This window comes from Zootermopsis nevadensis, unplaced genomic scaffold (genome assembly GCF_977971745.1).
Source record: "Zootermopsis nevadensis isolate Lab colony 2312 unplaced genomic scaffold, Znev_1.0 Znev_ptg000017l, whole genome shotgun sequence".
Classification (NCBI taxonomy): domain Eukaryota; kingdom Metazoa; phylum Arthropoda; class Insecta; order Blattodea; family Termopsidae; genus Zootermopsis; species Zootermopsis nevadensis.
Genome location: NW_028259149.1, coordinates 3,209,067 through 3,230,052, shown reverse-complemented (window position 1 = coordinate 3,230,052; position 20,986 = coordinate 3,209,067). Strand labels below are relative to the sequence as shown.

General features: G+C 39.4%; 1 protein-coding gene and 1 long non-coding RNA gene across 3 annotated transcripts; one reads left to right on the top strand and one right to left on the bottom strand.

Moving 5' to 3' along the window:
* Positions 1-13,682: 13,682 nt before the first annotated feature.
* On the bottom strand, positions 13,683-20,972 carry LOC147873625 (uncharacterized). 2 transcript variants are annotated; one of them, XR_015535450.1, is made up of 2 exons: positions 20,601-20,972; positions 13,683-17,209 (listed from the first exon to the last, which is right to left on the bottom strand). It is a non-coding gene; the product is annotated as an uncharacterized LOC147873625 (long non-coding RNA). The 2 variants fall into 2 exon arrangements; XR_015535451.1 differs by having other exon boundaries at positions 20,663-20,972.
* Positions 13,863-19,865, top strand: LOC110833948 (uncharacterized). Its single transcript, XM_022072578.2, has 2 exons — positions 13,863-16,301; positions 16,863-19,865. The coding sequence occupies exons 1-2, from the start codon at positions 13,863-13,865 to the stop codon at positions 17,409-17,411; spliced, it is 2,988 nt and encodes a 995-aa protein (XP_021928270.2). The 3' UTR covers positions 17,412-19,865.
* Positions 20,973-20,986: the final 14 nt, after the last annotated feature.

The following is a 20,986-nucleotide window of genomic DNA, read 5'->3' as shown; positions in this document are numbered from 1 at the left end:
TTGTTCTCGAACTTTAAAACACTGTTGTGTGGCGCAACAATAAATAAATTTCTTTTCCTTAATGAAACAAATACAGTACTTGATTATTGTTGGCGTGTTATAGACTACACTGGTAAAGCATATAACCATTCATTAATCTTTATATTTTGTATAATTTACCTTGAGTGGGCAGGTGCATTTCGTCCATTGTTTGTAAAATATATAAACGTAATTTAGCTGAGTAATTGCACATATATCACACTAGTGTTCTGACAGGGTTGACTGATGATTCTCAGCGTGGGAGTTTGGTGCAAGAAGTCCTCTGCCCTGGACGAAAACACCGAGGCACGTGGGCGGATGGGTGGTGCTTGGCATCGATCGGTGACCATGGCAACTGCCTTACTGATACTGGTAGAAGCCTCCGCGTACGGATCCTGTGTTCAGCGCATGGGCCCGAATAACATTTCACCCCCAGCTATACCACCGTTCTGCCAACAGAAGTGCGCGGCTTGTGCCCCACGAAAACGGTATCGTAGCACCCAAATTCAAACGCAATTTGTCACATTCAGCAACGACAGAGGTCATCACGTTCTGAACTGTGAGTAAGAACTCTCTCACTGTGTTAAGGTGTGATATAAGTATGTGACTTTATTTTAAATGTTTCGAGATTTAATGTATACATCTCGTAACTGATGCAAGAATGTTTGTTCTGTCAAAGCTATTTGTCCACTAATGAACTATATTATTTCTTCCCTTATGAAATTAGGTGTATTTAAAAGTCGCGTAGTATAAATCTGTTAAATTATCGGCTGCATTGTTACAACACTTTGCTTTCTTTGGCATTTTTACATTAGTGTGTAGACGTCCGCTGCAATAATAGAACGTTTTATTACAGCAGTTTTGAAAATGTGTTCCTTTCGGAATATGAACTTACTGTTTAAAATCACTCAAGCAAGACGTAGGAAATTGGTAGTCAGTTTGAAGTTTAGAAAGAAGAACAGTTTTTGTAATATATATAAACTGGGTGTAGACAACTGTAGAGACAATTCAATAATTAAAATATAATTCCATTGTCGTAAACATAGACTCAAACTCAACGAGACTATTTTAACACAAGAAAAAACAATTATCAGTTTATTAACGTCATTTACGTCTTTAAATTCAACTGTGCTATTCATAAATGCGTTACATAATTTCCTTGCAAATCTTGTAATCTCATTTCTGACACTCAAGAACGAGTTTGCAAGTATTCCTGAAGTTACATTACCGTGTTCACTGGAGCCAGCCACTGGTTGCTATCCACAGCCAGATGAACTCAATTTTCACCCTTCAACAATATTTCCCTAAGATCCGTTTTAATATTGTAATTCCATCGATGCCTTAGTCTTCCGAGTGGTCTCTTTCCTTCAGATTCTAACGTACTTCTAGTTATAAAATTGTATTTTTTCAAGTTATTTTAATCTTGACGAAGGGTTATGTCTTACTAACTTCTTTATCTCATTTATATCTGATTATATAAGTAACGATATCCTTGCGACCGACATATCTCTCAAACGAAACGCAGTGCAGTAAGGGGGATGCTATTAAAAAGTAGCTCGAGAAAAACTCGATATGATAAAAGCTTATTTGAATTTATTTTGAAAACCTAACTTCTTAACCGCTTTAGTTCGGTCAGTAAAATGACTGCGTACGAATGTAAATAACCATTTCACTTCAGTTTCCAGCCGATGCAGAGACTTTGTCATTAAATCCACATCGGTGCCAGGAATACGACCTCCCCCCGTCCAATATGTGCCAAGGGATTTTTCGTTCGGGATATTATCCCCGTTTTAATTTACCGCTCGTCACGTTCCTATTACAGCATAAGCCGTGTGCGACAGCTGGACAAATTGCCAGACCGTGTTTACATCAAGCGTAAAATGTCAACCTTTTAACCATTCGAAGAGAGAGAGAGAGAGAGAGAAAGAGGAAATTGGTGGGGGAGAAGTGAGAGACACTTCGATATCTGGGGGGGAGAAAGAGCATCTTATAGCTAGAAGGTCCCCAGGCAATGCCCGCTCGTCCTTCTGTTAAGGATAAAGTAAGAGTGAAGGCGTTAGTGTGATCATTGGCATAAAAGGCGGAATTTTGAACTTTTATGCCAATCATCACACTAACGCCTTCACTCTTACTTTATCCTTAACAGAAGGACGAGCGGGCATTGCCTGGGGACCTTCTAGCTATAAGATGCTCTTTCTCCCCCCCAGATATCGAAGTGTCTCTCACTTCTCCCCCACCAATTTCCTCTTTCTCTCTCTCTCTCTCTCTCTCTCTCTCTCTCTCTCTTCGAATGGTTAAAAGGTTGACATTTTACGCTTGTTGTAAACACGGTCTGGCAATTTGTCCAGCTGTCGCACACGGCTTATGCTGTAATAGGAACGTGACGAGCGGTAAATTAAAACGAAGCCGAATCTTACGCTATTTAAGAATCGCGTCCGTACCGAAAAGAAAACACAGCACTTCACCGTTACAAAGATTAAACTGGTTTACGCTGTTTACTTTGAGAATAATGTGAAAGCCATAAATACATAATGAAGAGTTGTTGATCACTGAAGCAGGTGGGAAATATATTTACCATTTTGAAGGGCAGCCAACCCTCCACGCGCAAACTTCCCCTCCTCACGACGTAAAATCGTAATAAATGGATAACGACTCTGTGCAGACATCGGCCTGAAGTTTTTCTAATTGGTTTTGTCTTTCGTCGCCCTTGAAGATGAAGACTTAGAACACGACATCTCAGTCAGCTGTTCAGTCAGTACTCCAGAGCTCGAACTCTTCAACAGGGTTCGACAGAGGGTAAAGGGACGCAGAACTATTATTACGTCCATTAACTCCTTGAAGCCCAGTGGTAACTATATATACCATCTGTTTTAAGACTTAGGGATGCTGCGTTTTGTATTTATTGGTTTAGTATTATTCTCAGTGTAAACAGCGTTAACCAGTTTCTCTTTGATCTACGTAATGGCGAAGTTCTGTGTTTTCTTTGCGGTACGAGTTTCGGCGTCAGAGGGTTAAGAATAGTACGGGACAGGTAGAACGAGAAACTAGAAAGTGCGAAACGAAAACAGAGTTTTGCGAAGATGATTGTCGCTTAGCTGGTCAGATTCAATGCATTGTATGGGACCTGAAGTTCCATTACCGTACTCACAAGAGCCCGCTACTGTTTCGTACCTGAGCCAGTTTAATTCACTCCACGTCCTTCAGATCTTGTTTTAAGAACCATTTTAATAGTATACTCCACACACGATAATATCAAGGAGGATAAGATGGGTGTGAAACGTAGCACGCACACATCAGACATGCGAGAAAGATTCTCGTTCGAGATCTTGAAAGGAAGAGACCAATCGGGTAGACCTTGACATAGATGGGAGAATAATATTAAAATAAATATTAAGGATGTAAAGTTGGGATATGGGTCAGGGCAGATATTACTGGCGGAGAAAACAATTAGCTAGTCAGTTAGGTAATTTGTTTGTTAGTTGATCAGTAAGTTAAAGTGCCAGTCAGTTTGAAAGTCGATGCCTTTAAGATCCATTCTAATATTATCCTCCCATCTACATATTTATCTCTTCCGTACAAGATTTCCGATCGAAATGTATTTTTAAAAGCGAATATTCGTTTAGTAAAAGTTCGTACACGCCTGATCCCGTCACCTCGTTACACCAAGGCAGGCAACAGGTGGTACAGCGAAGACCTCGAGGGCGACCGTGTTATTTTCTGTGCGCGTAACTAATGAACAAATTACTATTTTACCCCTGGGATATGTCTGAGACACTGCGGTGCTCGCATTAAACGCACGGTCGGACCTCTGTCGGGGAAAATGTTCTCTGCTTCGCTCGTAGTAATCCCGGATTTATACCGGAGCTTTTCCGTGCTGCTAACAAGTTATCCTGCTGAAATATTTGCGGGATATACATTTCATTTTCCTTCAGGCTTTGCAACAAACGTGTGTTGTATTATATTTACGACGAATAAATAAAACTGTCGAGTCGGGCTTGTAGCTCGGCTTCGACGATATTGCATTCAGTTTGTACCGTCTTCGTGTTCACGTCCGCTAACAAGATTTGGAAGACGTACTATTTTGAGTACAATGATACTCCAAACGTGTTCTTCACGCCACATCATATAGGTCATTGTTGCAGCGATGTTCCAACACTGGGACCACTTCCATTGTTGCGGAATCAAACGTTCGGAGACATTTTTTTGACGTAAATACGTCTATAAGGAAGGGTCATTCGGCAAAAAAGTGGAACGAAAAAGGGTAACGAAAAAGTGGAACGAAAAAGTGTAACAATGGTTACCTAGGGAACGTCGTCTGTTTACTCGGCATTATTGTTACCTAGGAAACGTTACGTTACATTACTTTACATTACATTCAGCTACCACAGACCTATCTTAAGCGTAACTAATTCAAGTTAAATAAGCAATGTCTTAATCAAACTTTACTCAATTGTAAAGCATGTATAAAGGAAATAATTAGAATAAAGCCAATATATAAACTTCCTTTCCGTGTAGACGTATTTACGTAAAATTCTCCGGAACCGTGGTTCCACTGACAACTTTTTCTGTTTGCCAGAAACATCAGTTACCAACTGAATCAGCTCGTTGTCAGAATGTCAGACGCGACATACGAAAGTGCGTTCATTTTATGAGCGTTTTGTGCGTGTGCCGTTTTTCCAAGAAACTAAATGGAGTTTCAGCTCTTTTGAGGACGGAGTGCAATCAGCCAGGACCGCAAGCTCTGTACAACAGCCAGACGTCTGAAATTATGGATTTTCAGCTCATTGTCACGTGTCAAGGACCTCCGTTTTCTCTGGAAGAGACCGATACGGAACGTGAAAGCCTGTTATCGTAATTAGCTGAGAAACCCACGTCTATTGCATTCGGACTGCGTGAAGTTGGTGTTCGCATCGCAGGGGTAAAAGTGGCTAATTCCGAGAACACATCTTTGTTGATAATTCCTGTAAATACCAAGGACGGAGTATGGCAGGAAGAATAAAAGGGATTAGGAAGGAATACAAGACGTCTTGATGGACGCCAGCGTGTCCTTTTTATAACTTCAGAACGTAAATCTTACTTATTTGCGTGATTTTACGTTTTTACGTCGACGAGAGTTCGGTTAGTGTCTTCACATTCTTTGATTCCTGTATGTAAAATGGAATTATTATCATTATTATTTACTGTGTTTATTTACGTTCGATCAGCGGCGATCGAAAAAGATTATTGACAGGTTTTAATAAAGTGTTAACAAAGAAAATGTAACCGTTTTGATATTTCTCAACTTTGGGCTTTTTAAACATTTACTTTCACGAGACACCACGCCCTGCGGGCGTAATAGCCAGGAGCAGTGTTAGAAACTCATCCTCATAACAGCAAGCTCGCGTGTCCAATTAACTAGAAATTTAATGTAAAACAACCACATACAATTAATTAGATAATTTGAATACAAAACGCAGAAAACTGAAATACGTAATCATTATACCAGTTGTAGGCGTTCTTTGCAGTACGTGTTCAAAATGTACACGTGACTATCCGTCCGTCCGCGTCTTTAATCTCGTAACTACTGGACGGATTTCGATTAAATGTGGTATTGACGGTCGACGCAAGATAATGTTAAGATGAAGTTAATTTTGTTCATGTCGGTCCAATATAACCTTGCTTTACGTGAATCTCGTGTACACGTTACCAGTGGTGTAGATTACGTAAAATATAACAATTGATACGCCGAATTTTATTTCGTGATATGTCTAACATCGCTGAGCTTTGGATCAGGAAAGTTTTTGTGACGTTAAAAGTAACTTCGGTCCTTGAACCCTCCTGAGTTGTAACAGGGGGGCTACGGTTCAGCCAATCGGATACCAGAGAAGGGAATAGCGCATCTATACAACTCGCGTTTTCTTTGTTTCGCTAGTAGGATTCCGATACATCACCATGGCAACGCAGGGGCTAAACCAACATTGCTTTTTGAACACGAAATTCTCTCGTGTTTTCTTTCGATTTACACCAAAAGTTTATAACCGTGCAGAAACGATGTGCCAAAAATTGAAGACGTTTCTGTTCATAAGCTGGAAACCATGAAAAAGTCGGCTGTGGGTGGAGATAAAGCTCCACGCATTTTAACGTCGACGTTGGGGGTACGTGGGCTTCACACCCTGCCGTTTTAACCTCAATGCCCATTTTATAGGAGGCTGGGTGATGGTGAAAATAAAAATCATGCCACTGTCGGGTCTTGAACTCCGCTCGTCCGGTCTGTCACTTTGCTGACAGAATTATATTAGGTTCGAAAATTAAGTCATTTTACGAACTGATATTTTTATGTACATAAAATTTTGATTTAAATCAGTTGAACTACTTTGAAACAAAAGAACTTGTTTAATATCGTATTTAAGTCTCATTATTAATTTCGATATTGATCTGTCGAGTTTAAATTGTGCTAGGCAACTTCTGTTTAACAATGGCGGAGAAATATTTGTGGGTTGAGTTGGAAAATGTGCAATAAAAAAGTTCATAGCAGCAGTCAGTAAATATCGGGGCCAGTGATACGGTGACATATTTGAAAAATGTGTCTCATGTATCATCCCAATTGCAAGCTGAGTTCAGGAGTTCCGTATTAACAATAGCAACAATACGACAAATGTAATTAACGAGTCTCCCGTGTAACAATCAAAGCACACGTTAACACCGTAAACGTCTGTCGTAAAAAAAACCTTCCCATAAAAAATATTTATTACATTCTTGGTAAGTGACTTCGCTCAGTTCGGTTCTGTACAGAAGTTCAAGTTGTCCAGTCGAGCGTCTTCGAGTAATGGCGAACGTTCTGTTTGTGTCTTAAGATTTCGTTTTATTGACAGTTGTTTTATTCAAGTGGTTCATTTTATTCATGTCAGTTGCGTTTTGAATGACAAGTAGATTCGTCATCAATTTCTTGGGACTGACGTCATCCACAAGCCAAGCTGTTTACCCACATCTACGTTTGTGTATTTACATTGAGAATCATACGAAGCCCACATTTACAAAATGATTAGTTTCCGATTGTTGAAGCAGGTGGCACATATATTTACCACTGGGCTTCATAGGGTTAAACATCAAGGACAGATCGACATATGCAGTTTTTTAAAAGTTTGTCCCACTATACGCCATGTAGGCGTTTCGGGTGAGTGGAGGTATAGCTCCTCTCTTCCTTGACCTCGGCACTAGATGGGGGTGAGTGGTCAGCATCACGCCCCGGCCGACTTTACCCCCGGGAAAGGACCCCGGTACCCATTGTAGAGGAGGCTGGGTGGGCCCCAGAGTCGGTCTGGACGCAGAGGAAAAATCCTCTGCCCCCGTCGGGGATCGAACCCCGGCCGTCCAGCCCGTAGCTAGTCACTATACTGACTGAGCTATCCCGGCTCATCGACATATGCAGTTACTCGACGTTATTTCCTGGTGCAATACAAAATGGAATCGCCTATAAAATGCTGTGAACAGTTGCCGGTCGATGGCGCGTGTCGATTCGATTAGGATCACAGGGCAAAACCCTGGAATATTGGGGCTACAACACCACTTCTCGATGTAATGGGTTTTTGTAATCACAAATCAAATCAAATCAAATCAACACAGTTAACACATGTAAAAGGGCGTTGAGCTAAAGAACGCTGTAGAAGTGAGGTTGTGCTGTAAACACGTTGGGAACGTCTAGGGGTTAGAATCTCCGTCGAAGAACCTTTTATTCTGTTACTGAATCAGTTACCCCCCCTCCCTGTAATTTAATCCCTCGTATGTCTAAATTTCTCCTCAACATCTTGTTCGCAAACACCCTGTATGTGTTCTTTTCTTAATATGACAGACAAGTTTCACAAAAATGCGTTATTCAACTTGTTAAAATTGTTACTGTTATTAGAATGAATTCAGAAGCCAAACTAGTGTGGTAAAAACAAAAGAAGGCTTTTATTCCGATCTGTCAGAGATCGTTAACAATCTTCATCAGTTTCTGCGTGCGCTCGAATCTCGTTTTAGTAAAAGCCTGGCTGGACAGCTACACCGTTAACGCTTTGCTTTGAAAAGGGCTCTTCATTACAAATAATGGGCAGATGTACGGTGGAACTGTGAAAGTCACGTGACACAGAACGATTACTTTGTGCGGATGTGAAGCTTCATCTGTCGCCCTGAGTGAAGAACAAAATGGAGGAACCGGAGAAGAAAAAACTGTGGCAAGAAGGGAAAGCTCACGATTTTAAACTAATAATTGGTTAATTCGGTGTTGAACCTTAGAGTTCCCTAAGCCAGCTAGTTAGTTAGTTCGTTAGTGAGCTACGTCGTCTGTTGTTTTTTTTTTTAGGGGGGGATGGGCGACTCTGCAGTAATATTTTATAAAAGTGAGTCTCTTAGTCAAAAGGACTGGAATCGTCTGATCTTAGAGTTTCTTCTGTAATTTAAGTTTTAATAAATTTAACCCTTCTGTGTGTGGTCTGGAATAATCCAGTTAGTTTAAGCTCAGTTGGGCAAAGCAGATGAGAAAGTCTGATTAAAGGGCATTGGAGCATCCTTTGTCTCTTGCTTTGTTGCACAGAATATGGAGCGTTTGTTTTTGTTTGTATTTAATTTCGGGTATTATTGAGAACGTAATCCTTACAACTAGAAATACAGCGTACATTGTTGATTGTTGGTGTTTTTCTGCCTTTTCCATCGTCTGATGTCATCAAACGATGGGCCAGGTCCAATATCCCAACGATCGCGTATGTTTCAGATTCAAAAAGCCGAATTTTTGCCTGTCCTGATGTTACTAAAGTTTTCCATACTCTCTCCACGTGCCTTGAAACATTCCACCTTCCATGTCCTTAGGCATTCACCATTTGTTGTCAGCACACCTTATTCAACACGAAAACACTAGCAGATGAGAAATTCCCGGCCTCTTATAGAACAATAGTTTCGTCACCGTGTTCACACAACTGTAAATTGCAATTCCAGTAAATTATCCGCCGTGGTCCGCGAGCCGAGGCCTTCTGACTGAAATAATTTAAGAACCCCTGGTATAATGGAATAGGGGGAGAATCGCACGGTAGAAAATTTACCTTTAGCGGAGGGAAACAGGTGTTGACAGGTTGGCCCCATTGTGTTCGTGTATGAAGAATGAAACGGTTGTAACAGGAAGCACACAAACGGATGTGGATGCCAAGCGTGTACAGAGGGAGACAGAAAAACGCAACTGAATCGATATTGACATTTCATTGTTTAGAACCAGAAAAACTACAGGCGATAATATTAAAATGTATCCTGAAATAAATGCGTGGATTGAATTTGACCCAAATGCGGTCCAACGACGGGGCACACGAAAACGAGTTTAGACCTGTAATCCAGCATTCCACACGTTTTCGCAGTTTTACTCTGTTCCTCCAAGACAACGCCGTGAAGGAATCTGTTCCAATTTCAACATAATTACAATTCGTGCTTCGTTTGACACTCTAAACATCGCAGGTTTAAAATACTCTAATTATCCTGCAGAATTTCGAAAGACAGAAGTTAACGAGGGACGTACTGCTACTTACCTGCAGTTGGACAGGCAGCGGTCCAATGAGCGGGCGCAAATCCAGGAACGTAGTCAGCCTCAGACCATCACAGCAGGAAGAAAGGGAAGTTTTCGGTTTCTGGGCAGTACTTGTTCACCCCTGTATTTCGGCGGTGGTTATGCAGAGAAGTGACTACAATGTATCGGTATTCAGTAAAGAGGCCATTAGCCAGCAAAGCAATTTCGTAATTGCAGTCGTAGCCACCCCTGCTCCGTGCTGGATCAGTGGCGCGCGTTGATGCGATAAGAGATCCCGGGTCCATAGAAACTGACTGAGTGGGTGGGCGGACGGTCGATGGAACAGTGTGGGCGAGAGGAACCCAGGGTTGAACAAACCATGCAATGTGCCCCACTCGACAATCTTCACTGCCAATAGGTTGGTTATCCCAGAAGACGTCTTCATGCACGCCGAAGTTGGAACTCAAAATGCCAGCGGTCATTTGTTATTAATAATTAATATTTTACATAGAATGTTCTCTTAAATTATTCAAATCCTACGAACAAAAATATTGAGATTGATATAATATTGTGTTGGTATTGGTTTTTTAAAAAAAAAACTTTCCCCCCTCCCCCCGTCTTTGTTAGTTACTCCGGATTTAGAAACTTTATTTCAACCTTGGCGTTTGAACTCGCAAACCAACTCATCACTTCCTGGCCTTTTATGAAAAATCAGACGGTGGTTGACTGAAAATTTCACCCACCTGCCTATAATAGTGTATGAAACTGTAAAATGGATCCGTTAATCGAGGGTTATAGTCTCTGAAGTTCGAAAAGCTCTTTCGCATTTTGTACGCAGTGCCAGCATGTTGTTTGTTCATGTAAATCACCTCGTATTGTCTTCTCTTCGTAGAGGTTTCCAGTTGGACATGACATGAGAACCATTATAGAATAACTCTTGCAAACCTAGCGGAAACAATATGAATCACCTGCAATAACTCAGATATTCGCCTGTGACCGAATCATTTCTGGCCAGATGGTTGACATTTCAGCTATGAATATGATTTAGTACCTCACGTGAAAGAGGTACAACCATTATGGTTATCATCATCATAGTCCTTTCCAATATTACGTCTATTGAAACGTGTTGAGGATCTCACAAAATGGAGTCCATCCTTCGTTTCCGGGTTCTTTTTTAATTATAAATGAATCTTGTTTGATATTCTGTCAGTGAACTGTTTAAAGTTTATTTTATAGGAAATACGAGGTGCCGATTAACGCAGAACGGTTGTGGAAGTGGTCACGTTTAGTTTAGAAAAGATAAGACGACAGAACAATAATCAAAGTGGCGGTTATGCAATTCAGCATTTCTGTCGCTAAGCTGAATCCAACATTTCTGTGAAACGAACAAGGAAGGAAAGTGCATGAAACAAGTTTCCTGTGAATCCGCGTGTTCTTGGTATACGGTGAGTTAATCACAAAGGAACGCATCTCTCGCAAGAAGGAAGTCGAGGAATTTATTATTAACAAATATTGATGAATGCGCGTGCATCCGTCCTTGTTTTGAGTTCTTCTTAGACGAAGTTCTCCGAAATAAATTACGTCGCGTGTTTCGCCATCCGTCAGAAACTATTTCGTTAATTTCGATTAAATTTGGGATTGGTGGGTGTCGGTAATTTAATTTCCCAGGAGAATTTCATTTCAGCTGAGTTATTTCTTGGCTCATACACGGCATGAAATGCTGGTCTTGTAAGGGTGTACAGACTTCTTCTGAAGTGATGTGTGTGCGCGCCAAGGTCAAGAATGAGTGGAGCTATACCTCCTCTACCTCATACGTCTTCGTGTCGTCGTGTACGAAAAGTGTCAGGGACAACCTTAAACCTTTGCAAGAAAACATCTGCAACTGTCATTGCGTAAGCAAAGTGTCAATACGAGGGAACAATTCGGTGTAAATTTCTGTGGTTCATTTAACGACGTTGTTTGTAGCTAAGACTATCTAGCGACGAGGATTTGAAAGGATGCGGTAGTGGAGGGTGGCCTAATTTAATGTACGATGTAAGTATTTGCCTGGGGGATGAAGGAAAACCACGAAAAGAAAATGTCACGATAGCCGGTCTCGGGGACGATACGTTAAATTAAAAGCATTAATAATAAATTAAAATAGTGAAATATTAATTTAATCTGTTGCGACCATTGTGTTCCTAAAGCCCGGTCTACACGTAACGTCTTATCGTACGTTTTGTTTCATCAGTTAAGATGGTCAGGTAAAACTGACCAAAATCCCATGTCCACACAATTTACGTTTTAGCTACCGTTTTCTCCTCAGTTTCATAGATACCATGGATGAAGTATTATTTGTAGCGATTATTTCATTGTGTCTCGTGAAATTGAAAAGAAAGGAAGTTGTTCGTCGCTCACGGTGGTCTAGACGATGGTTGCTAAAGAGGGGCAGATTCTCTCATGTGAATTTGCTTCGGGAATTACGTCATGAACCTGGAGATTGGCGTAATTATTTACGAATGGATACGGACACTTATTTGAAATTACTATCGTTAGTAACTCCAGAAATACAAAAAAAGGACACTACCATGAGAAGGGCTATCACACCCCATGAGAGACTGACTGCTACTCTAAGATTTCTAGCGACAGGTAGAAGCTACAAAGACTGACGTTTTACCGGAAAACAATGCTCTAACCGATCCGTTTTGTGAGAGACGTCCGTCTTCATTCAGTTCAGGCAAAACGTCCGTTTCTCTGTCCATACGTAACATTTTAACTGATACGTCTTAACTGATCAAACAAAACGTACGATAAGACGTTACGTGTAAACCGGGCTTTACGAGCAGCGAGCCGACTTAATTTGAGGTCTCTGTTTAGGCCTACAACCAATGTACATTATTTGAGGCTGTCGTCAGACTGATGTCTCCTTCTGACTTCCGTCTGCTCAGTAATCGACTTTGCTGTTTCTTCCCCTGACCTGTTTCCGAGGGTGATGTCGTAGTCAACTATCGCGGAGTTCAAACACGAAGGCGGGGCAGCTGTTAACAGTTGTCGCGTGGTGAGGGTTAAACTAATCAACGTCCGCCAGTCTTCGTTACCGCATCTTTTCTCGGCCTTCACGGTCTGAGGCCAATTTCAGTGGAAGTGAAGTATTTGCCATGTCTTTGACGATTTCTTCATGCCAAGGACCAAAGTCAAATTTAGCATATCTGATGGGTTCTAGGTTTCAAAATTTCTGTCATTGTATCTAGCAGGATTACGTAAATTATGTGTGTTGAGAGGACCTCGGAACGATGTGGGCTAATTTCAAGGATTACCCCTAAATAGGGCTTGAGAAAAAAAAGAAAAGATTCGAACTCTGTTCATTCCGAATATCTCCACCGTCCGAACATAGTTGTGGTTGTGGTCCCTACATTAATAAGTATTTGATTCCATTTATATGAATTAATCCATCACGTTGTTGAATGATTACTCACGTACAGTGTTGCATTTTAAATGCGCAGTACTGTAATTTTCAAAGCATCGCCCAGTCGGGCGATAGGAAATAACTTAGCATCCAGCGAAATATATCTAAAAGGAGGAGGTAGTTTTGGGTACGCGATTGAATTGGCTGATTCATGAATGATGAATTGGAAAGGATGTAGAAGGAACCGGTGGTGGCCTAATTTGAGGTACTATCCAGGCGTTTGTGATGTGCCTTTGAGTTCTTTAATTCTTTCATGCCGAAGCTCGTCAGAATAATATATTTAAGAATTCGGTCCGTACCGCGAAGAAAACACCACGCTTTACGATTACGAAGATCAGCTGGTTAACGCTGTTTTACGATATGATCGCGGTTTCTTCTGAGTCATACAGAAATCATCTGTGGAAAATTAAACAGTTTGTGATTGTTGTGGATTTGGTTGGTTAGTTAGTTAGTCAGTCAGTTATTTATGCGCAGACAGTTGGCGTCAGATAAATGGATCTGTCTGTCTGTTCCTCGCCCTTCAGGCGTCATGAGCGTCTCGGTGTGGGAAACGCAAGGCACTCACTCACCCTAAGGAAAACTGCTTTTTCTGGGAAGCTGCTATGCAAATTCTAGAACAATTACGCGCATGCTCCCAGAAGTGTATTATGGTCCCTTATCTTGAGGGATTGGCATAAATTGCAATTGTAATGTTGTTAAGAACGTACACTGAAATGAATTTATATACTTATTTATTTATGCACGTAATGTTTACAGAATGAGCGTATAAGTGAAAATAAAACATTGCTTCTCTTAAATTTCAGAATGAACAGAAGAAGACCCACATACAATGACTTGTCATCCACCACTCTTTGTTACGAAAAATAAAACGTAACCATATACTGAAGAGGGAGAATGGAAGAGTGTAAGAAATCAGATGACGCAGAAAGAAAAGAAAGTGATAAAATTGAAGAAAAGCCAAACAGCAAAGGAGAGACAGAGGATGGGGATGAAGGAATAGGGCACACAGACATAAAAGAAAACAAGGATGAGGAAAGGGAGAAGCCAGTTAGGAAATGTGAAAATGGAGAAGGTGTGGAAAGAGAGACGTATGAAGACAAAGAAATGGAGGGTGGTACTGTGAAGGAAAAGACAGTTGAAATCAAGAAAGGTGATGATGACAGAAGGGTGAAGTCCAAGGACAAAGAAGGAAAAGATTACAAGAACAGAGATGCAAAAGAGATGGAAGAAGGATCACAAGTGGCTAGTGGTAAGATAAATGAGACTGAAGTTCAAGAGGTGGTTGACATTGGTAAGGAAGGTCTGAAGACGTCTGTTGAAGTCCTGGCACCTGAAGAAGGAAAGCTGAAAGCAACTTACGATCTGTCAGTAAGTAAGCAGGATTCACTGACAAACAAACAAGAGTCAGATAAACATGAAGCAGCAAATGGAGACGTTGCTCATGCAATGCCATCAAAGGAACAGGATAAGAAAAGAAATGAGGCGCTGAAGACTGTGGAAGCAGCAGCGGACAAAACTCAAGCACAAGACTACGCAGAAGGAACTATGGGAAGAGCTGGCGCAGGCCACGAGAAAGAAAATCATAAAGAAGATGTGAAAATATCTGGTGATATGAACAGAGTACTGAATAAAGAGGACACAGTCATAGAAATTAAAGAAGAAGAAACCACGGTTATAAAGAAAGACAGAAAAAGAGACGATGCTGGGATAATCTCTGTGCACCAGAAACCAGTTCACGAGATGACAACTGTTGAGGGAAGCGTGAACAGAACTTTAGTAAGCAGTGCAATCGATCAGACCCCACAGAAGAAGGTAAAGGAGGGAGAAAAATTATCAGTCACAGATGAGGGCAAACGAGGAACGGAAGTGAACGTTACTCCGGAGGAGAAAAGGGAAGTGATGTCTTCTAGTGAGACAATAGAAAATGCACTTCAGAATGAAACAGCTGCTGATAAACAGGAACATAAGGAGAAGGCAAGTGAAAGAAAGAAAAACGAATCTGACAGTAAAGTGAAGAAAGAAAATAAAATGAAAGACTTGGATGATGATAAAAGAGCGTCGGACTCAAGCTGTAAGACAAGAAATTTTGGGATTAAGGAAGTTCCAGAATCCTCTATTCATAAAGTTGCAGAGGACACCGAGCAGAAACACGGTGTTCAAGTACGCAGATCTTGGGAAACATCCGCGAAGTCCAAAGAAGGACACGCATCCAAAAGTAGCGAGACTCTGGAATCTACAGCAACCCTACCATCAAAAAAGTCTGACGCGAAAGATCAGTCACAGGACGTTCATCGTAGAACTCTTGATGCGCCAAATACAGAAAAAACATTACGTACTGCGTTTCAGGAAACAGCCTCAAGGGGCGAAAAAAGCGAGGAAAGTCTTCAACGATCTGATGTTAGGTATTCTGAGAAAAATCAAGAAGGTAACAGAATGAAGGCTGGTAATTCATTATTAACTGAGACTGCTATTAATGATCAGATCAAGCAATTAGAACACGAAGTTCAACGATGTCCACAACAGAAAACAGTGCACCAGAAACAACAGCCATTGAAGCAACAGACAGAATTACAAGAGCAAAAAGAAACTCGGCCGAAACAGCAGAAATCGCGAGAACAGCGAGTGGAACAACGGAAACAAGAACGCCAGACAGGGAAAGGCAAGCAAAATGAATGGAAAGAACAGATTCAACAGAAAGAACAGCAGATTCAGCAACCACAAAAGAAGAGAATTCAATCTGTTCAGAAGAATCAACAACAGTCAACGGTGAAAGAACAGGGAACACAGAAACAGAAGCTAGAACAGCAACAAAGACAGGAACAAACAAAGGAAGGTTATAACGAAAGGCAGGAAGAAGAAAAGTTTGGACCACAGCAGTTCCAATCATACGAGGAGGAAAAAGAAAGAAATTCAAAAGAACACGAGAAGGACAAAGAAAATGAAGCAAACCGACAGAAATATCGTCAGTCAGTAAAATGGTTACAGCAGGAAATAATACAACAAAACAAATCAAAATGGCAGCAGCATCAACACGAACAACCCGAAAAGCAACTGACGCCAAAAGAAGACCAGGAAAAACTAAAGCAACGGCACGAGGAACTGAAACAAAAACAGGAACCAGCACAATTGACTCGGCGACACGAAGAAGAAAAACCAAAGCAGCAGCAAAAGCAAGAAGAGCCATCTCAAGAAAGTGAAGAAGGCGGTGCTCCGGGATGTGGAGGGATGCGAGGTGGGAGTTGCCCCATCTACTTTGGAGTCAAAAGTTACCTTCACCATTTTTATGATTCGGCTCCGGTTAAAAATTCTCAACTCTACGAAGATTACGTTGAGGTTAGTTGTTGTTGTCGTTACAGAGGCTGTCGACGTACTTGCTGCCATGACAACATGAAATATCAACTGTTTGAGGTATTTGCATGGCGGCACTGAAAAAAGTCAGAGAAGGAAACCTAAGTCAAGACGACCCATCTGGATAAAATTGTTCCAAATATATTTTCACTGTTTTTATGTTCATTTATTTATTATCACAAAGCTAATCTAATTATAAACTATTTTTTCCTGTGCTTTGTTAGGTATAAACCATATAAAGAATATGTTTTCATTTTAAAATAATGAAATCTGTATTTTATGTCATAATGTAAATTTCATTTAGATTCCTGTCTTCTAGGTTGTTGCGCTGTGTAGTCTGGTCGATGTTAACCAACGTTTCAGAGGTCATACTGCCTCCGTCATCAGGGCCCTGATGACAGAGGTAGTATGACCTCTGAAACGTGGCTAACATCAACCAGACTACACAGCGCAACAACCCAGAAGACGGAAATCTTCATACTCACCGGTGTGAAAACCTCAAATCTTACATAAATTTCATTTTATGATCTCTTTCTAATGTTGCAGGAAGATGACTTTGAGTATACGGTGGATCCAATGAAAAGCCGTGGCTGTCGTAAGTGTTGCCACGGATTTTGGTTCCGTGCCGGACTTTGGGGAGGGATCAACCTGATCTTAGTTGGAATCATTACACTCCTAGTAGGACATCTGACACCTCAGCGTGAGATGATTGTAGGCCATCATAGTAACATCGAAATACTAGATCATACGGCCGTTGCTTTTAATCACAGACTGGAACTCTGCCGTCTCGCTGGGCTTGCGGTCTTCTGCTGCGGAGGCTTGGTCTTACTTCTTACTCTTCTGCTGTCCACGTTCTTTCATGTTGGAGGCCATAATAACAATAATAGCCGCTGCTGCAATGAAAATGCATACTATGACTACGTTACAACGTCTCTGGTAGAACCATTTATTCCAGGCCAGGCTCAAGGTTTGCCTGTACCTGCCGTGGCAGACACAAAGATTCCAGTCACAGAACAAATTAAATCAGTTCAGCCAACACTATGGCCAGGTATTGCCACTATCAAGGATGGCACCGTTGTCTCTCACATGCCTTGAAAAAAAATGTCAATAAAAGTACTACAAGAAGCAAATTATTTTGTAATAATTCCTGAATAAAAATAATCAATAATTTTTGGAAGTCTATGCATTGATTTAGAAGCTCTGAAGGGAAATGTGGATAAAATATGGTAATTATTTAAATGTTTACATTTGATTAGTATGAGATTTAATATTTTTAATATTCAAATTAATAATTTTTAAATTCTTACTTCAGTTTCGGCCATTAAAAAAATCAACGGTATAATGAACTGAATGTTATATGGTCCATGCCAACTAATCCACTTAAGTACACATGCTTATAACTTGTATCACGTGCATTTTAATTGTAAAAAATCATTTTCTAGTTCATCTAAGGAGTTGAGAGGACACAAACTCCAGCCAAATCCTTTGGTCTTCCTCGAATACAAGATATAATGTTACTTTGAAGTGTTTACAGAAAACTGATTGAATCTTAAACAATGAAAAATAGTAAAATATTTTTTTTTACAAAAAAAAATCTATATGTAATAAATGTAAAACCAGAATCCTGCATGGATCTAAATTTTTATGATGTACTTCGCATGTTAGACCTTGACTGCCCAGTAAAGTTGTTCTTAGCCTCAAATGTATCTGAAAACTTTGATTGTTATATACCGTTCACATCACTTAAAGTTTGTTAATGTGATTCATACGTTACTGTATCTATGTGATAAATATAGACAGACACTATATTGTTAATGTCTGTATCCACAGATATATAAACAGGAATATAATGTATTTGTTTTGAATGAGTGGAAGAAACATAATTACTATTTAAATAATCTTAATTTATTAAATATGTATAAAAGGAGTCCTTATTGTTACATGGGCATAAGTTTAATGTTTGTAAGACAAATGTTTAATGTAACACTCTGTCTTAGTCATTATTGGATTACTATTGCCAGAGACATTAAAAGAACAGTTATAAAATTTGTAGGTTAAGTCACCTTATACTTAATTTATTTTTAAAATTTAGAGGTTTGTACATGCATATAATTACATTTTCTTGTCTTAGTAGGTTACAGAACTTTATGTGTTTAGGTGTCGGAGTTCGCCTTCCAACATCTGCTTGGGGTTCCTCTTATTTTTCACCTCTAGATTTGTAATTTTCTGTGATCTTCAGTCATTCATATTCACGTGTTCTAATCTCATCAAGTATGGTCTATTACAGATACACGAGTATATATGCGTTTTTCAGTTGGTGGCACTGGCAAGATTTCATAAGTCCCAGTTTACATTTTCTTTCTGATGCCCCTGAAAAGGCGCATTCCGAGGAACGAAGAAAATTGGAAATGTGTACTCTTTGGAGAACACAGGCATTCGAAAGGCATTGTTCATGCCACATCACATATATCACTGTTACACTGTCATCATCTGATGTCGGTGTTGAGCAGCAGTGTGTTCCGACATGAAGAAAGGTGTAAATGGAGACTGGAGGGTGCAATCCTGTTACTTAATTATTACTGGAAATTAGTACTTCTGTCTGTATGTATCTGTTAGGCTCACATATGACAATACTAATGTGCTGTAATTTTATGAGATATTTTGAAAATTAAGACTATGATTGCCAACAAATTATATTGAGGATAAACTGGATGAGAAACTTGTTTTAGAAACTGAATTAATAACCTCCTAAATAGATTAAAGTATTACCATAATTCTCTTTCTTTTACTCAACTGCTTTAAGATACCTCCTAAGAAACTAAGCTCTGGAGTAAACTTTATATCAAAAATGGATGAATACAATATAATTCTGGCAAAATAAATGCATCTTATTTTTTGGTTCTTAAAAAAAGATGGCATTCAGTAATATGAACCATCGTGTTAGGTTATGTCCAAAGATAACATTTCTTGTGGAAGAAATATACAAACTAGTTCTTATTTTAGTTTGGTAGTCAGGGAGCTGACAAAACACATTAAAAATATTTAACGTAAGCTGTTGGATACAATCTTAATTATGATATATACGTTCATAAAATTAAGTGAAGATATGCAGCTTCTCTGTTTATAAAACTAAATAGTTGTGTATTACTAGCATTAAATACATGGCTGAAAATTAATCAATATGTCTTTAAATCCGTGACTGATAATAACATATATATATTTAGACGCAGCGAAGCACTAAGCATCTGACAGTATGGATTAATGAAGATAAAAATAGCATTACAGTATGATTGTGTTGAATGTATTACAATATATTTACCTTTAATTTTAATGGGACTGTAATGTCCATATAAATATATATTAAATTAATGTTAAATACACATTAAAAATTTCAGATCCAGTTGGCATGATTAAATTAATGCCCCCTGCCAGATCATTTTCTTTGTTACTTGTTAATTTGATTAAGACACTGTAAATTAGTTAAGATGTGGACTGTATTAAATTGGTGAAATGTGTACAAATTGTTGAATTACATATTTGTTTATTCTTTGTTGTTATTGAATGTAACGGCCTAATTATATTAAAGTGGTAGCATATTCTCTTTGAAAATGTAGTTATAAGAAATAAATCAGGTAGTTTATGCTATATAATTCATAAGCAGTGTTTATCTCCTCAGTGAATTTATAGGTTACCCAAGACATCATATTAACTTGAACAAGGTTATGTTACTTTCACAACTAAAATGACTAAATGTCGGTCTCATCGTAATCAGATTCTGGTTTCTGAGGAAGTATTGGAGGACAGTGCAGCACATTATCTTACTCTTTGTTTTAAGTCATAATTCCATCCTTGACCTGGCAACTGTCTGGTCTTGGATTAAAGGTAGTTTAACCTATATCAACTATGTGTCATGGCTTATTGGCAGTCCACCTTACAATACATCACACTGGAATGCCGCAATAGTGTTAACCCAGAAATTAAGGTCTGAATAACAGCCCCATAATATGGGGATTTAAATCCACATTCCTATTATGATACAAATATGTGAAGCCTATTAGGTCTGGGATATTGCATGCTTTATAATGTGGGAATAAATAAGTATGGAAGAACAACCATATAGCACATTATGATACCCTTGGTCCTAAGTTTTGAGCTTCATCTTTGACTTGGTTGTTCTTGGAATAAAGGTAATTTAGTTTTAGTACTAACAGAGCTATTAATGACTCTAAATAATTTTTTGGTAACAACACAGTAAAAGAAATACATGTGTTAACATTTCCTTACCCTTTTAATATTACGAAATAAAAAAGTCTTATCTTAAATCACTTAACTTCATAAAACTGCACCTTATTGAAAATGTAACAGTTGCTCAGGTGGTAAAGAATTCCATCCTTGACTTTTATGGAACCTGAATATTCATGAGAGCTAGCAAGCAAATAATGTCTTAAGCCACCAGTAGGCAAGAGACACTACTTTATCAGAAACCGGATTTTATAATCACTATGTAGATACAATAACGTTTCTGTGTACGAAACTTTTTACAGCATGCACGAAATATATGTTGGTATTATCGGTATTAACTGTGATAATCAGCTTCGTGGATAAACAACATATAAATACTGAACATGTGTTTGAACTTCTTTCCATGTCGTGTCCTATTTTGTGAAAAT

What these genes read in the sequence shown, in the direction of transcription:
- LOC110833948 (XM_022072578.2), top strand. Translation starts at nt 13,863, where the DNA reads ATGGAAGAGTGTAAGAAATCAGATGACGCAGAAAGAAAAGAAAGTGAT. An exon ending in TCTACGAAGATTACGTTGAG is followed by an intron (nt 16,302 to 16,862) that starts GTTAGTTGTTGT and finishes CTAATGTTGCAG; the next exon opens with GAAGATGACTTTGAGTATAC.